General features: G+C 43.5%; 1 protein-coding gene across 4 annotated transcripts in view; it reads left to right on the forward strand.

The window, feature by feature from the left end:
* The window catches only part of UST (uronyl 2-sulfotransferase), a 303870-nt gene that overhangs the window by 170615 nt on the left and 116240 nt on the right, over positions 1-17015 (forward strand). For all 4 annotated transcript variants that reach the window (XM_040627939.1, XM_040627940.1, XM_040627941.1 and 1 more), the window contains exon 4: positions 10334-10413. In XM_040627939.1, coding sequence (XP_040483873.1) covers positions 10334-10413 — 80 coding nt within the window. The remainder of the gene's footprint in view (positions 1-10333; positions 10414-17015) is intronic.

The following is a 17015-nucleotide window of genomic DNA, read 5'->3' on the forward strand; positions in this document are numbered from 1 at the left end:
TATGAGGAATTGGCTCATGCAATAGTGGAGGCCAGTAAGTCCCACAGTCTGCCATCAGCCAGCTGCAGACCCAAGAAAGCCACTGGCGTAATTCAGTCTTAGTCCAAATATGAAGGCGTGAGAACCAGGGGAGTCAGTGATGTAAATCCCAATGCAAGGGGAGGAGAAGGTAAGATGTGATATCCCAGCTTAATCAGGGAGGCAGGAAAAAGGGGAGAATTCCTTCTTCCTTTGCATATGTTTCTATTCAGGACTTCAAGGGATTGGATGATGCCCACCCACACTGGGGAGGAAGGTCTGCTTTATTAAGTCCACTGATTCAAATGCTAATCACACCCTCACAGACACACCCAGAAGTATTATTTAATCTGGGTACCCCTTGGCCACTCAAGCTGACAGATAAAATTAACCATCACATCACCCAGTGAGTACAGAAATTTGGGGAATAAACAAAGCACATGGTTTACTATCAGATTGAAACCATAATTAGGGAAATTTTTACCCAGGTCCACTTCTTTCTGACATAATCCTCAGCTTCGAGGCATTCAAAACCTCCCAGACAGAAGGAATCTTCATTATTAATTTACAATAGCCTGTCTTTCTCTTTTATCTTGGGGGATAGTAGGACTCTTTTAAGACAATAGCAGAACTAGTGGTACTCACTGTAAAGCCAGATCGTTTGGTGTCTTCCAGTGCAGACATCAAAAAGCCCCTTCCTTTGACAACTTCCATTAAAGGCTCTCTTGAGTATCAAGTTTGAATAGTCATTTCCAATCAGCAAAAAATATTTTGAAATCAGCCTTTATAGATTGTGCAGTAGGCTCTCAATAGAAAAATCACACTTGGTGACATTTAAGGATATCACGTTTTATGAATAACTCGAATAGGACTAGGTTCTCTTTCATTTTCTTACCTGATCGAGAAGCTCATCCTATCAGGCTGGTTATGCCCTTGTCACTGCCTGAAAGAAAATGACTATGAATAATTAGCCTATGTTATTGCAATTGTATTACAATTATTGAATTTGGTTTTCCTTGGAGTCTAGGTCTTTGGGTCTGTGTATCAGATTATATTTAAATATTCCTATGTGTGGAAACTGTGCCCACTTCTCAGACGTCTCATAAGACACCCCGTAGCTTGATTTTAGTGCCCACTGCTAAAAGAGTACAAGCAACCCAGAGAGAACAGGACAAAGGCAAGCACAGTATGAGACACTGCGCTATTCGGGAATGCCCTTGAAGAGAAAAGACAAAATACAGTGTTTAAACTGGGCCTTTGCACCTACTTTGCTTCCTGTCAGAAGCAAACATGAGAAATTAAAATAAAGTTGTGACTCTCAAGAGAAGCATGTTAGATTTAAAAATAACAGTAACTTACTAATGGTATATACATTGTTAAATCCAGAAAGGGTTAAAGACAGAGTCATCCTCGTCCTCTAAAAGAGAGGTTAGTTCTCATCTGTTTGGAATGATTGGCTTGTCTGGAAGCCAGGGAACAGACTAGACAATCTTTTAAGGTTCTTTCCAGCCCTGTGATTCTGTGATATATTTATACAACTTCTAGCATAATCTATGTATGGTGTAGTTGAAACACTTCTGATTCCTGTGGTCAGTGTAACCTAGAATATATTTCATTACTTCATGATTCCAGATTCCTATTAAATTATAAGGCTAGTCTTTAAAAACTGCGGGGAATGATAAGGTAGGAGAAAACAAATGATTCGGCTGTGACAACATACGTAACGAGTGACAGCTGCCTCTCTGTAGCTAGCTGACTGCTACAGAGAGGACCCAAGTTTCAAGAAGCTCGAGAGAGCTTCAAGGAGCTCTTTCCCCTGTTATATGCATCCCTTGTGCTCAAGTTACAGAGCGCATAAAGCAAGTGGAGGAAAAAATATTATTTTAACCTAATATATTCAAGAAATAATTTGCAGTAAGAATAGCTCCTCTGCTCGGTAATTTATTAAAGGAAAAAGGAAGATGTGATTTCGGAGATGAGTTAACATTTTACAGTCAGTGATTCTCAACCTTTAAGCTGGGGCGCTCTGACATGTTCCCATGGAAACACTGTTCCCCATAGTTAATAACAATCCCACTTCAGGTGCAGCATGAGTTAAACAGGCCCTTGTGGGCTGGCCCAGTCTCTCTCCACCATGTAGAACGTTTCTTTTATGAGAAAATGTGTTCCAAGTTCCCAACTACTGACTTACAAATGAACTTTGGAATAGTATCCACTCATAAGAGTGGAATTATCTATACCATTCCATTCATACACAAAGGCACTTCTCTTGGCCAGAGTCAAATTCATGCATACATTTCTCCCTGGAGGATAGTTGTCATTACACACACACATACACACACACTCCGCGAGTGCAGAGTAGTAAGTTTAACTAAGTCTATTTAATGGAATAAGACGCTGAAGGGATTATTAAAAAGGAAAGGGAGCACAAGGACACCAAATGTTACAATACCAATAAAAATCCCATTACATCTGCCCTTATAGAAACAGAAAGACCATTGATGTTTATATTTTTAAAACTCTACCTCAACGGAAGAGTGTGGACACCTGCTGCTGGCCAAATGCTGGACATTTTCGGGGCATAGGATGCAAGCCCGTGAGGACATCATCTCATTTATACCCTGAAACCTGATTTCAGTTTCTTGGGCTGGTTTAGATAATCTCTTAGAAAATCAGAAAATGGAGATTATATACAATTTAAAAGATAGGGAACTATTTTCCAGAAGACATTAGGGTTATCGCAAAAAAACTCGTAACCATCTTTGTTAATGGTCTGACCCTATTTCAGATCATGGCTCCGAGTACAATGAAGGTCAGACCTTCACGCACCACGGGCACATCACAGATATAAAGGATTCAAAGTTATTTCATTCTTATGGGAGAGGGGCAAAAACTGTTAGATACAAACAAAGAGATCGAGAAAGCAAATAATTTCACTATTTTTATTTATGTCAGAGCTACTGAGAATTGCACATTGGAAATGGCACCTGCCACATGCTAATTATTTTACTTCATTACTTCATTTCATTCTTTTGGACCGAAAATTATACCAATGAATGGGTATAATTCTTCATTTTATGGCTGGGAAAATTAAGACAACCAGATTAAGTCACTTTACCAATGAAATAGAATAGAATAGAATGCCTGTGCTGCTTGGACTTGAACCTGGGTCTTCTAGAATCCAAAGCCATTCTCCCAATGCAGTGGCTTTCCATTCTGGCTACACAGCAGAATCTCCAGCAGAGCCTTTGAAACACAGAGTTGCAATGGCCCTTCTCCTGGAGATTCTAGGGTGAAGCCCAGAAAACTTCGTACTTTTTTTTACTGAAACGTCATATAGGGTTAGGAATCCTGTCAAAACTCTCACATCAGCATTTCCCTAAGTGGGTTCCTGAAAATCTTAGTCCCCTGAGGCACTGAAAAAAAAATTTGTTTTAAAGAAAATACCATGGTTAAATAAATTTAGGGAATGCTCTCCCCCATCCTCAGGTCCCCCCTCTGGGAGATTTATATCAATTGTTCACATTTTAAAGACTGAGAGTTCTTTCAATTAAAAACCAAATTAACAATCTATTGAATCGGCTTGCCCCTAGAGTTTCCCAGTCTTACTTGGCCAGGGGAGGCTTTCTGAGCGCTTGTGGCTGTGGCATACATCCCACAGAACTCCCACTCCCAGCCTGGAAAATGCTGCACCAGCCTCTTCAGTTGCTTCTGCCAATCATGCCAGGAAAGGCTACTCTTTCACTATAAACTTCACATCTGCTTTGACTCTCTTCAACAGCTATTCAAATTATCCAAACCTTGAAAAGTATTCAAGGGGTGGAGGAGACAGAGACCCTGTGCCCGTGCGCTCTGGACTGCTTTCACTTCTTGGTCAAAAACAGAATTACTTCACCATGTTTGAAACTCCCCTTTGCCTTGCTCTCGCCAGTGCAAGCTCTAAGCGTGACCGTGACAATGTAGCATTGCAACTCCAAAAAGGAAAACTCACCTGCAGAGACCATGTTGGATTTGGAGGTGGTCTAGAGGCCACGGGGGCTCCTTCCAGGTTTCCCTACGGCAGGGGCATCTGGCCTCTGTTTATTAACAAAGGTTCACTTGCTCCGTTCCAGAGCCGGTCTCGCTATTGTGTCTTCATTCATTTGGGTGAATATTTATGGAGGACTTACTAATAACGCTGTATATTGAGCCCCGATTGCACGCTAGATGTTTGTGTACCTTTTTTCTAGTCCTTTCTTCGACATTATTAGGAAGGTGTTACCACCCCATTTTATGCGAAGGAGCAAGTGTTCAAGAAGAATAGGGGAGAATGAGACTTGAAAGGGAACTGGGGTCAAATCCAAGAGAACACTGAATGCCAGGCTAGGGAGGTGGAACTTTATTCAGTGGGCAGTGGGAAAGCCATTAAATAAGCCGTTCTTAGTCATGACAAGCATCAAAATCTTCTTGGGAGCTTCTTCATGACGCATGTTTCCTGGTCCTACCTACTACAAAATACTGAGTTAGACTCTTAAGGGTAGAGCCCTGTTATTTGTATCTTTGGCAGGAAAAAAATTTCCAAAGAGGTCTTCATGCACAATTCTAGTGAAGGATCATTGCATGAAAGGCTCTAATTATTTAGAAAGTTGTCATTTTATTAAAGTGAACCCTCCAGTAAGCAAGAAAAATTCCTTTTTCACCTGAGAGTCTCTCAAACCTCTGAAGCCATCATGTTTCCTCTGAGGTATTGAGTGGTGGTCTCCTTGGGAGCCTGCATGTTTATCCCAGGAATGCTTCCCTTGCTTGAGACGCATCTGGAAAAGTCTCTGCAGAATGACCCTCAGAGTTTCCTGACTTTATAGTAGTAGCGACAGTGCCCACAGGCATCAGAGCTGCTCCGGCCGGACCTTGGAATCCAATCAACAAGATTAGCGGACTATCTATCTCCAGGTCACGGGAGGGATGAATTTACCCAACTTATCTTGGATTTCTGCAGACAAAAGCTGAGTCTGCTAAATGGAAACTCAGTAGAAAGAAAAGGTAACCATTGGAAGAAGGAACAAGGCCCCCAAAATTACAATGTTTTCTTCTGTCCTTCCAATTATAGCAGCAAGATTGATTTTCTCTGCTATTCAGACCCAGCCTCTTTGGCTTGTTCGTGTCATTGCTCCCCCTAGTGGACTTAGTCTACATTGCAGGCTTTTGTGGGGGCGAGAGGAAGGTAGGAAGGCCATCCTGCCTCTTGCTAGAAAGGCTTCCCCGCAGGCAGGAGGAAGAGGGAAAGGTAACCCGAGCCTGGAGCTATCCTCCCAGTCTCTGAGGTTAAAGGGCCACAGAGTTCTCCTCTGAGCAACTCCTTATATGGCTTTGATGTGTTAAAAACATGTCTTTTCTTTCATTAAGATGTTTTGCAAAAGTATAAGGCCTCTAGTTGCTCACAAGGGACATGAGAATTCAGACCAGAGTGGGGTCAGGACTCTGTCAATTACCGCTGACAAGCATTTTCTAAAGATGTTGGGAGTGAAGTCTTTCACTAATAGCTGTGCTTGTAGAACTGCAGGTAAAGGTTTTCTGCTCTACCATCCCAGCCAGTTAGATGGAAAACAAAAGATTCAAAATCCCTTCCTCACAGATCCTCTGCATTATAAATTCCGTTTGATTCTTACCTTTTTTTTAAAACCTCAATTCGCTTTCATTCTCAGATGCACTGTGGCTTAACTTCTTCCTTTAGATATATTCCATTCCATAGCGTTTTTCCCCCCAGTAATTTTAAACCCATTCCTGTTCTTGTTAAAATATACTGTTTTCCCACCTAGAACTTTAAAAATATATATGTATTTTCTCTGATATTTTAATGCTTTCATATTTTATTATTTTTAATGCTTTTCCACCTGCTATAACTTTCAGTTTTTCAGCATATCACATGAAAGGTAGAAAATTTATATTCCCATAAACCCTCTTTAGTCTCTGGAGTTATTTTGCTAACCAACCTCTTCCTCCCATTTTAAGAGGTTATGTATAGATCACAAAGCATCAGGAACGGTGAGAAGATTGCAGCTCAGCGATAGAGACAGGATTTCTGGAGTCTGGAGACCACAATCTCTGAAGCCTTTCTGTGCCTCAGTTTCCTAATCTGTAAAGTGTAGATAATAATACTTAATCTGTGGAGTCATTTGAGGACGAATGAGAGCATGTGAAGAAAGAGCTTCTGGGTCCAGTGCGTAGCCCAGAAACCACTCAGGAAATGATCGTGTAGTGTTGCTATGTCTTAGATGTCACCCCAGGGTGATGAATGGACAGGTTTGTCCCAGAAAGGCTAACCGCATCACCTGAGAGAGAATTCTGTCTTCAGTGAACGTTTCTTGACTCCAAAAAAGTCTTTCTGAAGAGGGTGTCTTCACACCGTAAGCAGTTATGAGGTATGTGGTCTATGCAAGGCTTTCTGGAGAAGTAATTAGAGCCCAGCCTCGACCCTCAAGGGCCTTACAGTCTGGTTCAAAACTAGCGCACCAACTCTACTATGATGTAATGTAAAAAGTGGGCATTCTAGAAGATCCTCAAAGCACTGTGGGAGATCAAAGAAGACGATGGGATTTCAAGCCAAAGACGATCAAAACCAAACCCATTTGGCCTCACTTCTGCAGCCAGACCAGTTCCTGCACAGCATTCCCTGTCCCCATGAGTGGGCAGCAGCCTGCAATCAGATCCTGCCAGGGCTCTGGGAAGCTCTCTCGACCACTCCCTCTTTCCCTTCTGCGGCCACCTGGCCACAGGCCTGAGAGGATCCTCCCTCTTTAATGTCCAAGAAACCTCCTTATCTGTCCTCACTTTCAGTGACTTCCTTCCGTGGTTCTCAAACCTCAGTCCCTTAGAATCCCGTGGAGGCCTTGTTAAAACACAGATTGAGGGCCCCCACCCCCAGAGTTTCTTCTAATTCCCTTGGTTGGAGTGGGGCCTGAGAATTTGCATTTCTAGCAGGTTGCCACCCCAGTTGTTGCTGATGCTGCTGGTCTGGGGGCCACGCCAGGAAGCACTGTTTTAGCTCATGCTCCGATCATGTCCTATGGGGATTATTGCCCCATTCCTAGCTAACTGTCTGTCTCTAATCCTTCCCATCTTCACATTCTCAACCCCAATCTCAGATCTGGAAGGAAAAAAAAAAAAAAAAAAGCCCTTTCTGACTCCGGATTGCCCATAGCATCCGTATCAAAATTCCTCACGTGACCTCCAGGGTCCTCAATGACCCCGCTCCTAACTTCCCGTCTAGTGATAGCTGCTGCCTGGCAGATCCCACACCTGACCTCTAGCACACAGAACTCCTGGCAGTTTTAACATCCAGGTCATTTGGGGTCTTGTCCTTGGCATCTCCTGTTCACACTGCCTGCAATGCTGCGGGTCCCTTTCTTCACTTGGCAATTCCTGTGGGTCCTTGCAGACCGCTCGGGAGCGCCTCTTTGGGGAAACACTACTCTGTATCTGCGGGCAGAGATTGATGCCTCACCGCTGTGCGTGCTGCCCCATGGTGGTTATTGCACAGTGAGACTTGCCTGCCAGTCCACCTCGCCCACAAGACCTTGAGCTTCCTGAAAGCAAGAGCCAAGTCTTTTATCTCTATAGCCATGACCCCAAATGATACATTGCCTGACACGGAGTTGGAAATCAGTGGGTGTTGAATGAAGGGAGATCCAGGAAGGCTGCTTTGAAAGAGGCAGGCATTTTAGCAAGATGTAAAGGTGGTTAGGGTTTGGACATGTAGAGGAAAGAGGAAGAACATCCCAGAAGAGGAAGCTTGGGCCTCAGCTTGGACATAGTCAGGCTTGGACACAGTGTGAGGAAGAAACAAAGAGAGGTCTGGTTTGGCTGTCCACGGGACATCTTGAACGTCAGTGGAGGGTGAGAGGAAAGGTAGACTCAACATGACTCCACAAGTGATTAAGTATAAAAGTCAGGAAAGACCCAGATCAGATGTAAAAATAGGGATAGTACCATTAACCAGGACCGCACGCCCCGGAGATGGAGTACGCTGGTTGAGGACTAAAGATGGACGAGGACCAAGAGTGTGGTTTGGGCCATTGTGGATTTGGGGACACTCCACTGTCTTGTCTTTCTGTGCCTTCCCTCTCACCTTACTTAAGTTTTGATCTCCAGGGCCTAGTAAGTGCTCAGTAAATGCTGAACGAGTGAATGGTGAATGAATGTAGGCAGCGGAGTCACAGTAAAGGCCAGCAACGATCCTGCATGGGCCAAGGAAGAGGACAGGTGGTTTCTGAGATGAATTAGGTAGCATCATCATCACTCATGATGACATGTGGGTAAGACTTGGGCAAGAGAAAAGGCAGGCTGCTGGCAACAGTGAGAGGGCCAGGAGCGAACTCTGGGGAAGGGCAGCAGGCATGCAGAAGACCACTGCCTGCCTTGAGACCTGGGGAAGGTCTTAGTATTTGTGACGACAATCAAGGGACACTTTGACGGTAATGCCTTTAACCTGTGCTAGCGGTGCTTTGTAAGTGGCTTCACTATTTGTGTGCAGCGACGGAAGGTACGAGAGCGGGATATGCTCTCCGCCTTCACTCTACTAATGCAATAAACATGAGCCTTAGTACTTTTCTTCTATGTTTAAAGGTACGTGGAGAAAGAGTTACGCACTGTCACTGCTAATCCATTTCTCCCTGTGAAATAGACAGCTTTATGACTATTATGACACTGTTCTCCAAATCTAACCACTACTGTTCTTCCATTCAATTTAACACATTGACATGTGTTTAGAGAACATAATATAATGTTGAAAATGTGAAAGAAGCAGTTTTTCTTCTGACCTGTTCTTCCAGCCTTCCTGTACAATACCAGGGGGCTTTCTCATATTACTCATATAGTGCAGAGACATAGTTGAATAAAAATAATCTAGAGATTAAAGCATTAAGTGGTCTTTATATTAACACACCCACAGTGAAGTGTTATGTTTCTAAGCAGACATCCTCAGATGTCTTTGGTTGTGCTTCTAAATCTGTAATTCTAGTTGGTAGATCCATCGAAAATGAAAATTTGCAATGGGACCAAGCAGGAAGTTCTAGTGCGGATGGTACGTAGAGGATAAACAGCAGATAAAGAGGTAAGATTCAATTTCCTTTTAGCTCGGCTGAGGGACATGCAGACCATTGTTTACCCATGCCTGCCACTGATGAACAGAGCACAAGGTTATGAACCACAAGTCATTTACTTTTAAAATACAATTTCATTTCTTTAAACAACCATGGTAAGCATGAATATCTAATTAAAGGCATTAGACACTGAGGTCCTAGTGTAACAATCTGTAATGCAGGTGCTAGTTGGCATTCGTTCATTCAACAAATATTTATTGAGCATTTCTGTGCATGTCAGCCCTGATGGGACATGAGAGACCAAGGCAGAGCCGGGGTCTCTGTCCTGGATTTCCAGACTCTGATTTTACTGTTGTTGCCCTGAGTATGGCTAACACACGAACGCCTGCCTTTGTTTCCAGTTTTCTAGTTCCTAAAAGATGCTGCACTTCTGATATCCATCCAAAGTGGCAATTCTCAGTGTGCTCTTAAAAAATTCCACTGTGTGTCAGTATTGATGGGGCCAATTAGAAACTCTAAGGAAAGTGGAATTCAGGAAGTCAGGGAGTCATAAGAATGCTTGGAATTTCTAACAGATTTTACTAAACATTTTCCGTATCATGACATGTTCCAGAAGACCATAAACGTTGCTTCATACAAATATAAACTCCTCTTTGCCTTGCTGATAACTGCAAATAAATACTTCAGATGGCCACCCACCAGAACCCCAAGAAGTTTGGGGCATTTGTGTGTTCCCTATAAAATATTTGCTTTGTACATTTTTGTAGTCAAAGGGGAAAATCATGAAGTGTTGGCTCCTTTTATTCCCAGTGTTAAAGTCTGTAGAACCAGTTTCAAATATTTCTGTAGATCTCAGTGATATCATTATAGAAATGTAAAATAATGTTTAACCTCTTGTCTTGATTTGACTTTTAAAGGAGGGGAATAAAGACATTTTTTTTTTAACTTAAATTTCAGTACAGCCAGACACTGAATTCTCCAGTTAAAATGACTTAACATGTCACATTGTTTTCATGGTAGCAATCAACTAAATTAAATACAGGACTATAAATTTGGATAGCAGTTTTATTCAGCAAGAAGCCTACCGTAAAGTTCCTAGGTGCTGCACCAAGCACAGCTGTTTGGCCCTGGTCCAAGAGGTAATAGTGAGGATAAAGGAGTAGGGAACATAACCTTTAGCTTAATATAGTTTGGTAAATTAGATCCTATATATGCTAATTTTGTACTTTTTTTAATAGATGGAACTGATTAAAAATATAAGTACTGCCGAACAGCCCTATTTATTCACTCGACATGTTCATTTCCTCAACTTCTCAAGGTAAGATATTTTCCAGCTTAATGGTTCTTTCATTTCTTTTTAGTACTTAAACTCCTTCTAACACACAATTATTTTAAAATCTACCTTCATTTTCAAGGTAGTGCAATTGCCCCTGAAAGGACTTTTTAATCCATTTATGTTTGCTGTGGAGGGACCCAAATTTGAAATATTTGGACAGAAGCTTCATTTCTTTCTAGAATACTAATCTTAAATCTTTTGAAAACTTGAAATAATCTTAATGCAAAGCCATCTGACCTGATAGTTCCATTTTAAAGAAAAAATCAGATAAGTATTGAAACAAACTAAGAGGCAAGAGATGGGTATTTTAACAGAAAGATTTCATTGCACATGTTTATACAATTTGAACCCACACAGGACTCTGGGAATCACTTAGTTGTGGAGTCATGTATTTTGTAGGATCCAAAATGCTAGTACTGGCCTCCCTGCTTACGTTTTTATCACTCCATGTGATTATTCTAAATCTTGCATGATTGATGCTGATGGGGTATTTTAGAACTTTGTTTTTTTCTTCAGCTGCAGGGACCTTCTGATCATAATGCAAATCTTCAAATTTAGGGTTTTAGACTCTTGATCTGTTGAGCTGCTGATTTCCTGTTCTGGGCATTCTTTTCCTCCTTTAGCCTAGGTCCCCTTGTCACCATTCACTCTCTGCTCTTCAGGCTGGCCCGAGTCTGTGCTGACAGTCTGTGTGGGCTGACAGAGCGCTGGGTCCAGGGGCAGATCTGAACAGCCCAGGACCCCTGGGCCTCCCGCATTCTCCATCTGACGGGCACTTCCCTTACTGCTACAGTTCCCCTGGGGATAACAGGACCTCACAGGTCTGCAGAGAGCAGCAGAGGTCCTGTTAGCTAATGCTGGCCTAATGCCTCCCCACCCCCGAGGTCCAGGCACCCAGGAAGGCTGGTGCTCAGGGAAAGACAGGGCTCGGCCTGAGTGTTCCCTGCTCCTGAGTTCACACCTGAGCTGCTCGGAGTTGGCGCACAGCTGCCCAGCCCCAGGATGCCTAAGGGTCTAGGTGCTGGGAGGAGGAGTTTTAGCTTTCAAAGGACTTCCCTGCTGTGCACCAGGCCCTGTGCAAATCAAGTGTAAAGAAAGTGAGAATCAGCAGAGCAAGTTACAGAGCGGCAAAGAGAAGCTGCCTGATCTTTACAAGCAGGTTCCCCCTGAAATTTCCCCACCTACCTGATAACCAGAGTTCCCTTGGATGGGGAATAAGCATATAGGACACCTGCAGAGCGTCCTTAGTGGCTCAGTAGCCTGAGTGTGTTTCCAGCCACATGTGTGGAATGGCTTGTTACTGGATTGTCTGGGGTATGTGGCCTGCCTCTCACTTCCAGTCGGCCAAGAACATATAATTCGACATAACTAGATAACAAAGTCTTGTTAGCTGTTTCAGGCATTGCGTTTTACGACTTGCAGAGACCAAAGCACAGCCCCCCTGACCCTTGCCTTTCTCGTGAGCTTCCTTCTGCGTCACCCCTGACATCCTCTAACCTCATGATTTAACTCTCCTTGGCTTCATGGGTCAAATTTTTACAACCAAAACAAATCGCAATGCAACGAATTTTAATAATTGAGTCAGGACAGTGTAAAACTCTAATGACAAGCCCAAGCCAGTACCTTAACTGGGTCAGCAGAGCAGAGCGCAGCATGGAAACTATACCTTATCATGGCCTCCACTGTTAAATTCATGGCTGAGGTGTGTTTCATTTTCATCGATTTAATCATGAAAAATATGGTCAGTACCTTTGAGAAGACACCACATCTGCAGAAAACAGTGTTGGCCTGGCTGCCAGGACCTCTGGGTCTGAGACCTTCCCACTGACCATGACTCTGGGCTAGCACTTTCACCTCTGGGCAGAGATGGGAGGTCTCTGTTTTCCCATCTGTAAAATAGGGACAGTTCCTGCCCACTCCTACCTTGTAGGGATGCTCCAAACACACGAATGAAGGAAAGCCCTTCCACTTCCTTCAGAGAAGGATATTACATATATGCAAAATGGAATTTATTTTTTTAAGGGGAAATAATTTTATTTGAAATAAGACAAGTCCAGGTATGTATTGACGATTACGCACACTTAGTGCAAAGCCGCCACGTTGGAATGTGTGAGGGCTTTCCCATGCTTTTAAAAATGAGTTCTATATTTTGAAGTGCAAGGCACAGAGATAATTAAGCTACTCTTAAAAAAACCTACCCTGATCATTGCTGACAGTCATATATTTGGTTGGCTTGGTTCAAGATAATGAGGTTATTAAGAGAAGACTTGATACTGTAACTTAATATTCTTCGTTGATATTTGACTTCTAATCTTCCTTACATTCTTAACATGCAGCGAGACACTGCTGGTAAGCAGAATAAAAGAATGAAAATCTCCCCTCCCTCCCTCCAGCCTGTGCACATAACTGCTCTGAACTTCTGAAGCAGACGGCATCGTACCGAAACAAATTGCCCCCGTTCTTTCTTTCTTTCCATTAAGTATGTCATTCTTGCCTCGACATGCAGACACTCTGAGTAGTGCAAGCTGCTATCCTGTGCGCTCTTGGCGATGAGAGAGCCGACTTGGTTCATTTATTCGTCATGTAGGCATCTTGCCCTGTTCCTTCCTTTCCCTAACTTTAGACCTAGAAGGACCATTTCACCATATCCAGTTTTATAAATTCAACCATCGAAAGCAAGAGTGGTCGGATCAAACCGATGTTTTCATTGTGATTTCGGTGAAGGCTTCGTGCCCCGCGGGGGGATCAGCAAACTCTGAAGCCAGCAGAAATTTCAGGCGGGTTGGGATTCGGAAGGGTTTCCACGATACTGCTCTTTTCACACGGTTTTTGAACTGCCTAAAACTTTGAGCCGGACAAATGTTTTCCAACTGAACTACCTGGAGAATTGAGTTAGAATGACCTTGGCCTAAAAGATGCTACTCTTTGTTGTGACGTTTTAGGAGGATTTTTAATATCTGTGTACTCTGGTTTCCTGTGTCCGTTCCCAGAGCTAACCGAGAGAATTAACAATTTTTGAAAAAGTTCAGCCTCTCAGCATCGATGAACTCTCTTTAAGGGCGTCCCAGATCCACATGCTGCAAAGACTGTGACAAACAAGTCAGTTTGTCTTCCCTTCACCCCCACTTTCTGTTTGTTTGCTAAGTGTTGTGGGGGGGGGAAGGCAGTAACTTTCCAACCTAGAGTTCCCCTCAACCCTCACCCGGCATCTTTCGGGGAAGACCCTGGGAAGGGCTGTGTCGGAGCACTGCACTGTCAAAATAGTCCAGGCAGACTTCAGGACAGGTCAGTGCGCTCAGTAATTTCCCACTACAGCCTCCGAGCCCTCTTTTCATTCATGACTCCCTCACCCTCCTTCCCTTCTGCTGCTTTTCCTCATTTCTCTCCCGTAGTGGCTCCAATGCCAACATGAACTCGCAAAAGAAAAACATTTAAAAATAAATCAATCACTCGAGAAGCAGGCAGGGTGCGACGTGCGAGGGGAGGTGTTTTGGACACCTTCTCTCTTCCCTTAACGCGAGGCCTTCATTACCGGTGCGAACAGAGGCTGCCCTCTGATGGCATTGTTCGACAAAACAAATCCGATCTTACTGATTCCATGATTCCGTGGGGTTTCCACGGCTTACTTCTAAATGTTGACTTGACATTCTCATTAGCAAAGCCATCCTCTTCAGCCCCGGTGCCCTGCACGTCTTTTGTAATGGTGACAGAAATTCCCAAGTTGGAAGAGGGTGTCAAGATAGAAATTGATATCAGCAGTTGTTGAACACTTTCTTTCCCTCCTTAAACATAGCCCAGAAGTTTGATTTTATGCTATTTAAACACTGGCTGACCAATCTTCTTTCCCTCACTTTCCTCTTTCCCCCAGCGGATGCTGCTGCTTAGTGGGTACGTAAAACCACCTGCTGGGTGGGCCCGTTGAAAATTGGTATCATGCGGACTTTCCCTGAGCCCACCTCACTGCACCCCACCAAGGACCTTCCCCCTTGTGGACTCATCTTGTCTCCAGCAGGAGGCCTAACCCCAGTGTCCCAGCTGCCCCTCTCCTCATCCCAGTTTGTCTCTGCTTTCCACCAGCATATGCTTCCACCTTTCTTCCCTCAGGGCACGCCACAGAGCAGAGGAAGCTCAGCCTCTTCTGCTTGTGTTTTGTGAAGGGAGGTCCTGTTCCCGTGGCCAAGAACTGAAGTGTCCACTGTCTTGGGTTGTGAGGCTAAAAGGAGGTGCTTCCAGCCCATTCCAGCAGAGGACCAGTAAATAAGTATCACTCCCTTCTTCCTCCTGCAGGGAGCTCCTCACCCTGCCCCCCAAACAATCACATCCTTTTCCATGATGGCTTTTCTCTCACTTCAAAGTGTCTCCTCCCTCACTGACAAGGATCAAAGCTGGGCCTCTAGCCACAGGGTACTTGTCATCTTTTAATGTAGGTAACAGCACAAGGATAACCTCTGCTTTTAGGCTAGAGGTGAAAAGAAGATAAACTTTCAGTAGAATGGAAATTGCCAGGGGCCAAGAGGAGGGGAATATGGAGCTTCGGTTTGGGATGATGAGAAAGTTCTGGGAATAGATGGTGGTGAGGGTTGCACAACAGTGTGAATGTGCTTACTATCACTGAATTGTACACTTAAAAATTTTATGTTATGTATATTTTACCATAATTTTAAAAAAGACATACTTTCAAAAGGTGTTTCCAGCCCTAGAAAACTGTACTATAGTGGGAGGACAAAACGGTCTTAATTCCCTAGAATAATTTTGGTCATAAGTCTTACTGTTTACTATATGCAGTAATATTCTAGGCAGAATATCACCAGCAATTTGATGAAAGTGTACCTAGAACTCTTACCCACATGCTTTACATAGCTATTGGAGAAAAGCTGATGTTGTGGGTTAATTGATTAAGTAGCAGTATGCGGCAGATATGGAAGAAAATCCTCAGAACGAGATATTTAGGAATGCATGAGAAAAAATGAGAACCATGTCGTTATTATTCCTAGAGGATTATATCCTGCTTTGGATCTTCATCTTCTCATCAAAAAACAAAAATAGAAAGAACATGATAAATTTGCAGAGGGTCAGAAGGAGACCCACAGGGGTGATTAAAGAGTTGATAAATAGGACGTATGAACAAAAGTCAAAGAAATTGAAAATACCTGCTATTTTAGGATGACTTAAAAGACAGCTTCAAAAGTAGCTGTTGTGACCAAAGGACAAGAGTGTGTGTTGTTAAGAGAAAAAGAAAATATGGCCTGACTCCTGGGCTCTCGTGGGCAGGCACAGCACAGAGCCTATCCTCGGTTGTGGTCAGCACAACTGTTTAGAGTTTCATAAAGACCAAATTAGAAGTACAGATTAAAAAATAAAAGGAAGGAAGTGTGAAGACAACTGCTAAAGGAATTTTCAAGAAGAAACACACACAAAAGAATTTAAAGGAACTAAAATTGAAGCTGAAAAGGCTAAAAGTTGTAAAAAACAAAAAAACAAAAAAACCAACCAACCAACCAACCAAGAAACCATGAAGAGAAGCCAATTCTTTATGTTGAGTGGGTCAAACAAAAGGAAATGCGCATGAAGGAAGATTAGGAATTTTGGCTGGGTGTACCAGAGACTCCTCAACTGTCAGGTTGGCTGACAGGATGGGCTTTACCTGGAGGCTCTGGAAATGTTCTCTTCAGAGTTGAAACATAAGGCAGAGGGTTGTGCTGTGTGAGATTGGGTGGGGGTGCAAAGCATTCTTTCTCTCTCTCTCTCTCTCACACATACAAGCAGCGGCAGTAGGTTCAGAAGATCAAGAGACCTTCTAAGGGTGACCAGGAATTCTAACTAGAACTAAGAAGTATGGAAGGAGGAGAAATTGACTTTGAGAGAGGGTGGGATGAGGGGGGAAATTTGTTTCCCTGGGACACACGGTGATATTCTGGCCTCTTTCATGTGACTGGCACACCATCCCAAATTCGCCCGTTTGGGAGGGACCTGTGTGTCCTAGAAAAAGGACTGGGGCCTGCAGCCTGAAACCATTATTACTCTCGATTTCTGGAAGGGGGGAGATATATATCAGACATCTCTCTACTGTTCAAAATTTCAAGAGAGTGGCTATTATATTATCTGATACTTAACAATAAATTCCTAAGCCATCTAAAACTTCTGTTTGGGAGAATTATTCTGGAAATCTTGCATTGGGCTACCGCGTGCTCCTGGGAGCGAGTCACCCAGGCTCGAGGAGCCTTGTCATTCCTCACGTCTACAGCCCTACGTGGAAGATGACCGTGGCCAGAGTGAGAAATATCTCACCATGGGAAGCTGTGCATTGATTCACATGATTGGAGAGTTCTGCCAATTAGCGGTGATGGTCATTCTTCACATGAACATAGAAGTAGAGAGAGGTTTTCCAAAGCGTGATGTAGCTGAGGGTTTCACTGCATTCACGTTTGGCCCGCAAGCTTTGTCTTCCTGATCCGTAGCTTTATTACGTAGTTGCTGCTTAGCATAGATACAGACTCAATGTAATTAAAAAGAGGAGGATCCACGCGGGATGCCAGCGGCTAGCCGGGTTGGCACAGCTGACTTCGGGGACTAGCGAGCTGCCC

Source organism: Ursus maritimus, unplaced genomic scaffold, assembly GCF_017311325.1.
Source record: "Ursus maritimus isolate PB19 unplaced genomic scaffold, ASM1731132v1 scaffold_13, whole genome shotgun sequence".
Lineage (NCBI taxonomy): Eukaryota > Metazoa > Chordata > Mammalia > Carnivora > Ursidae > Ursus > Ursus maritimus.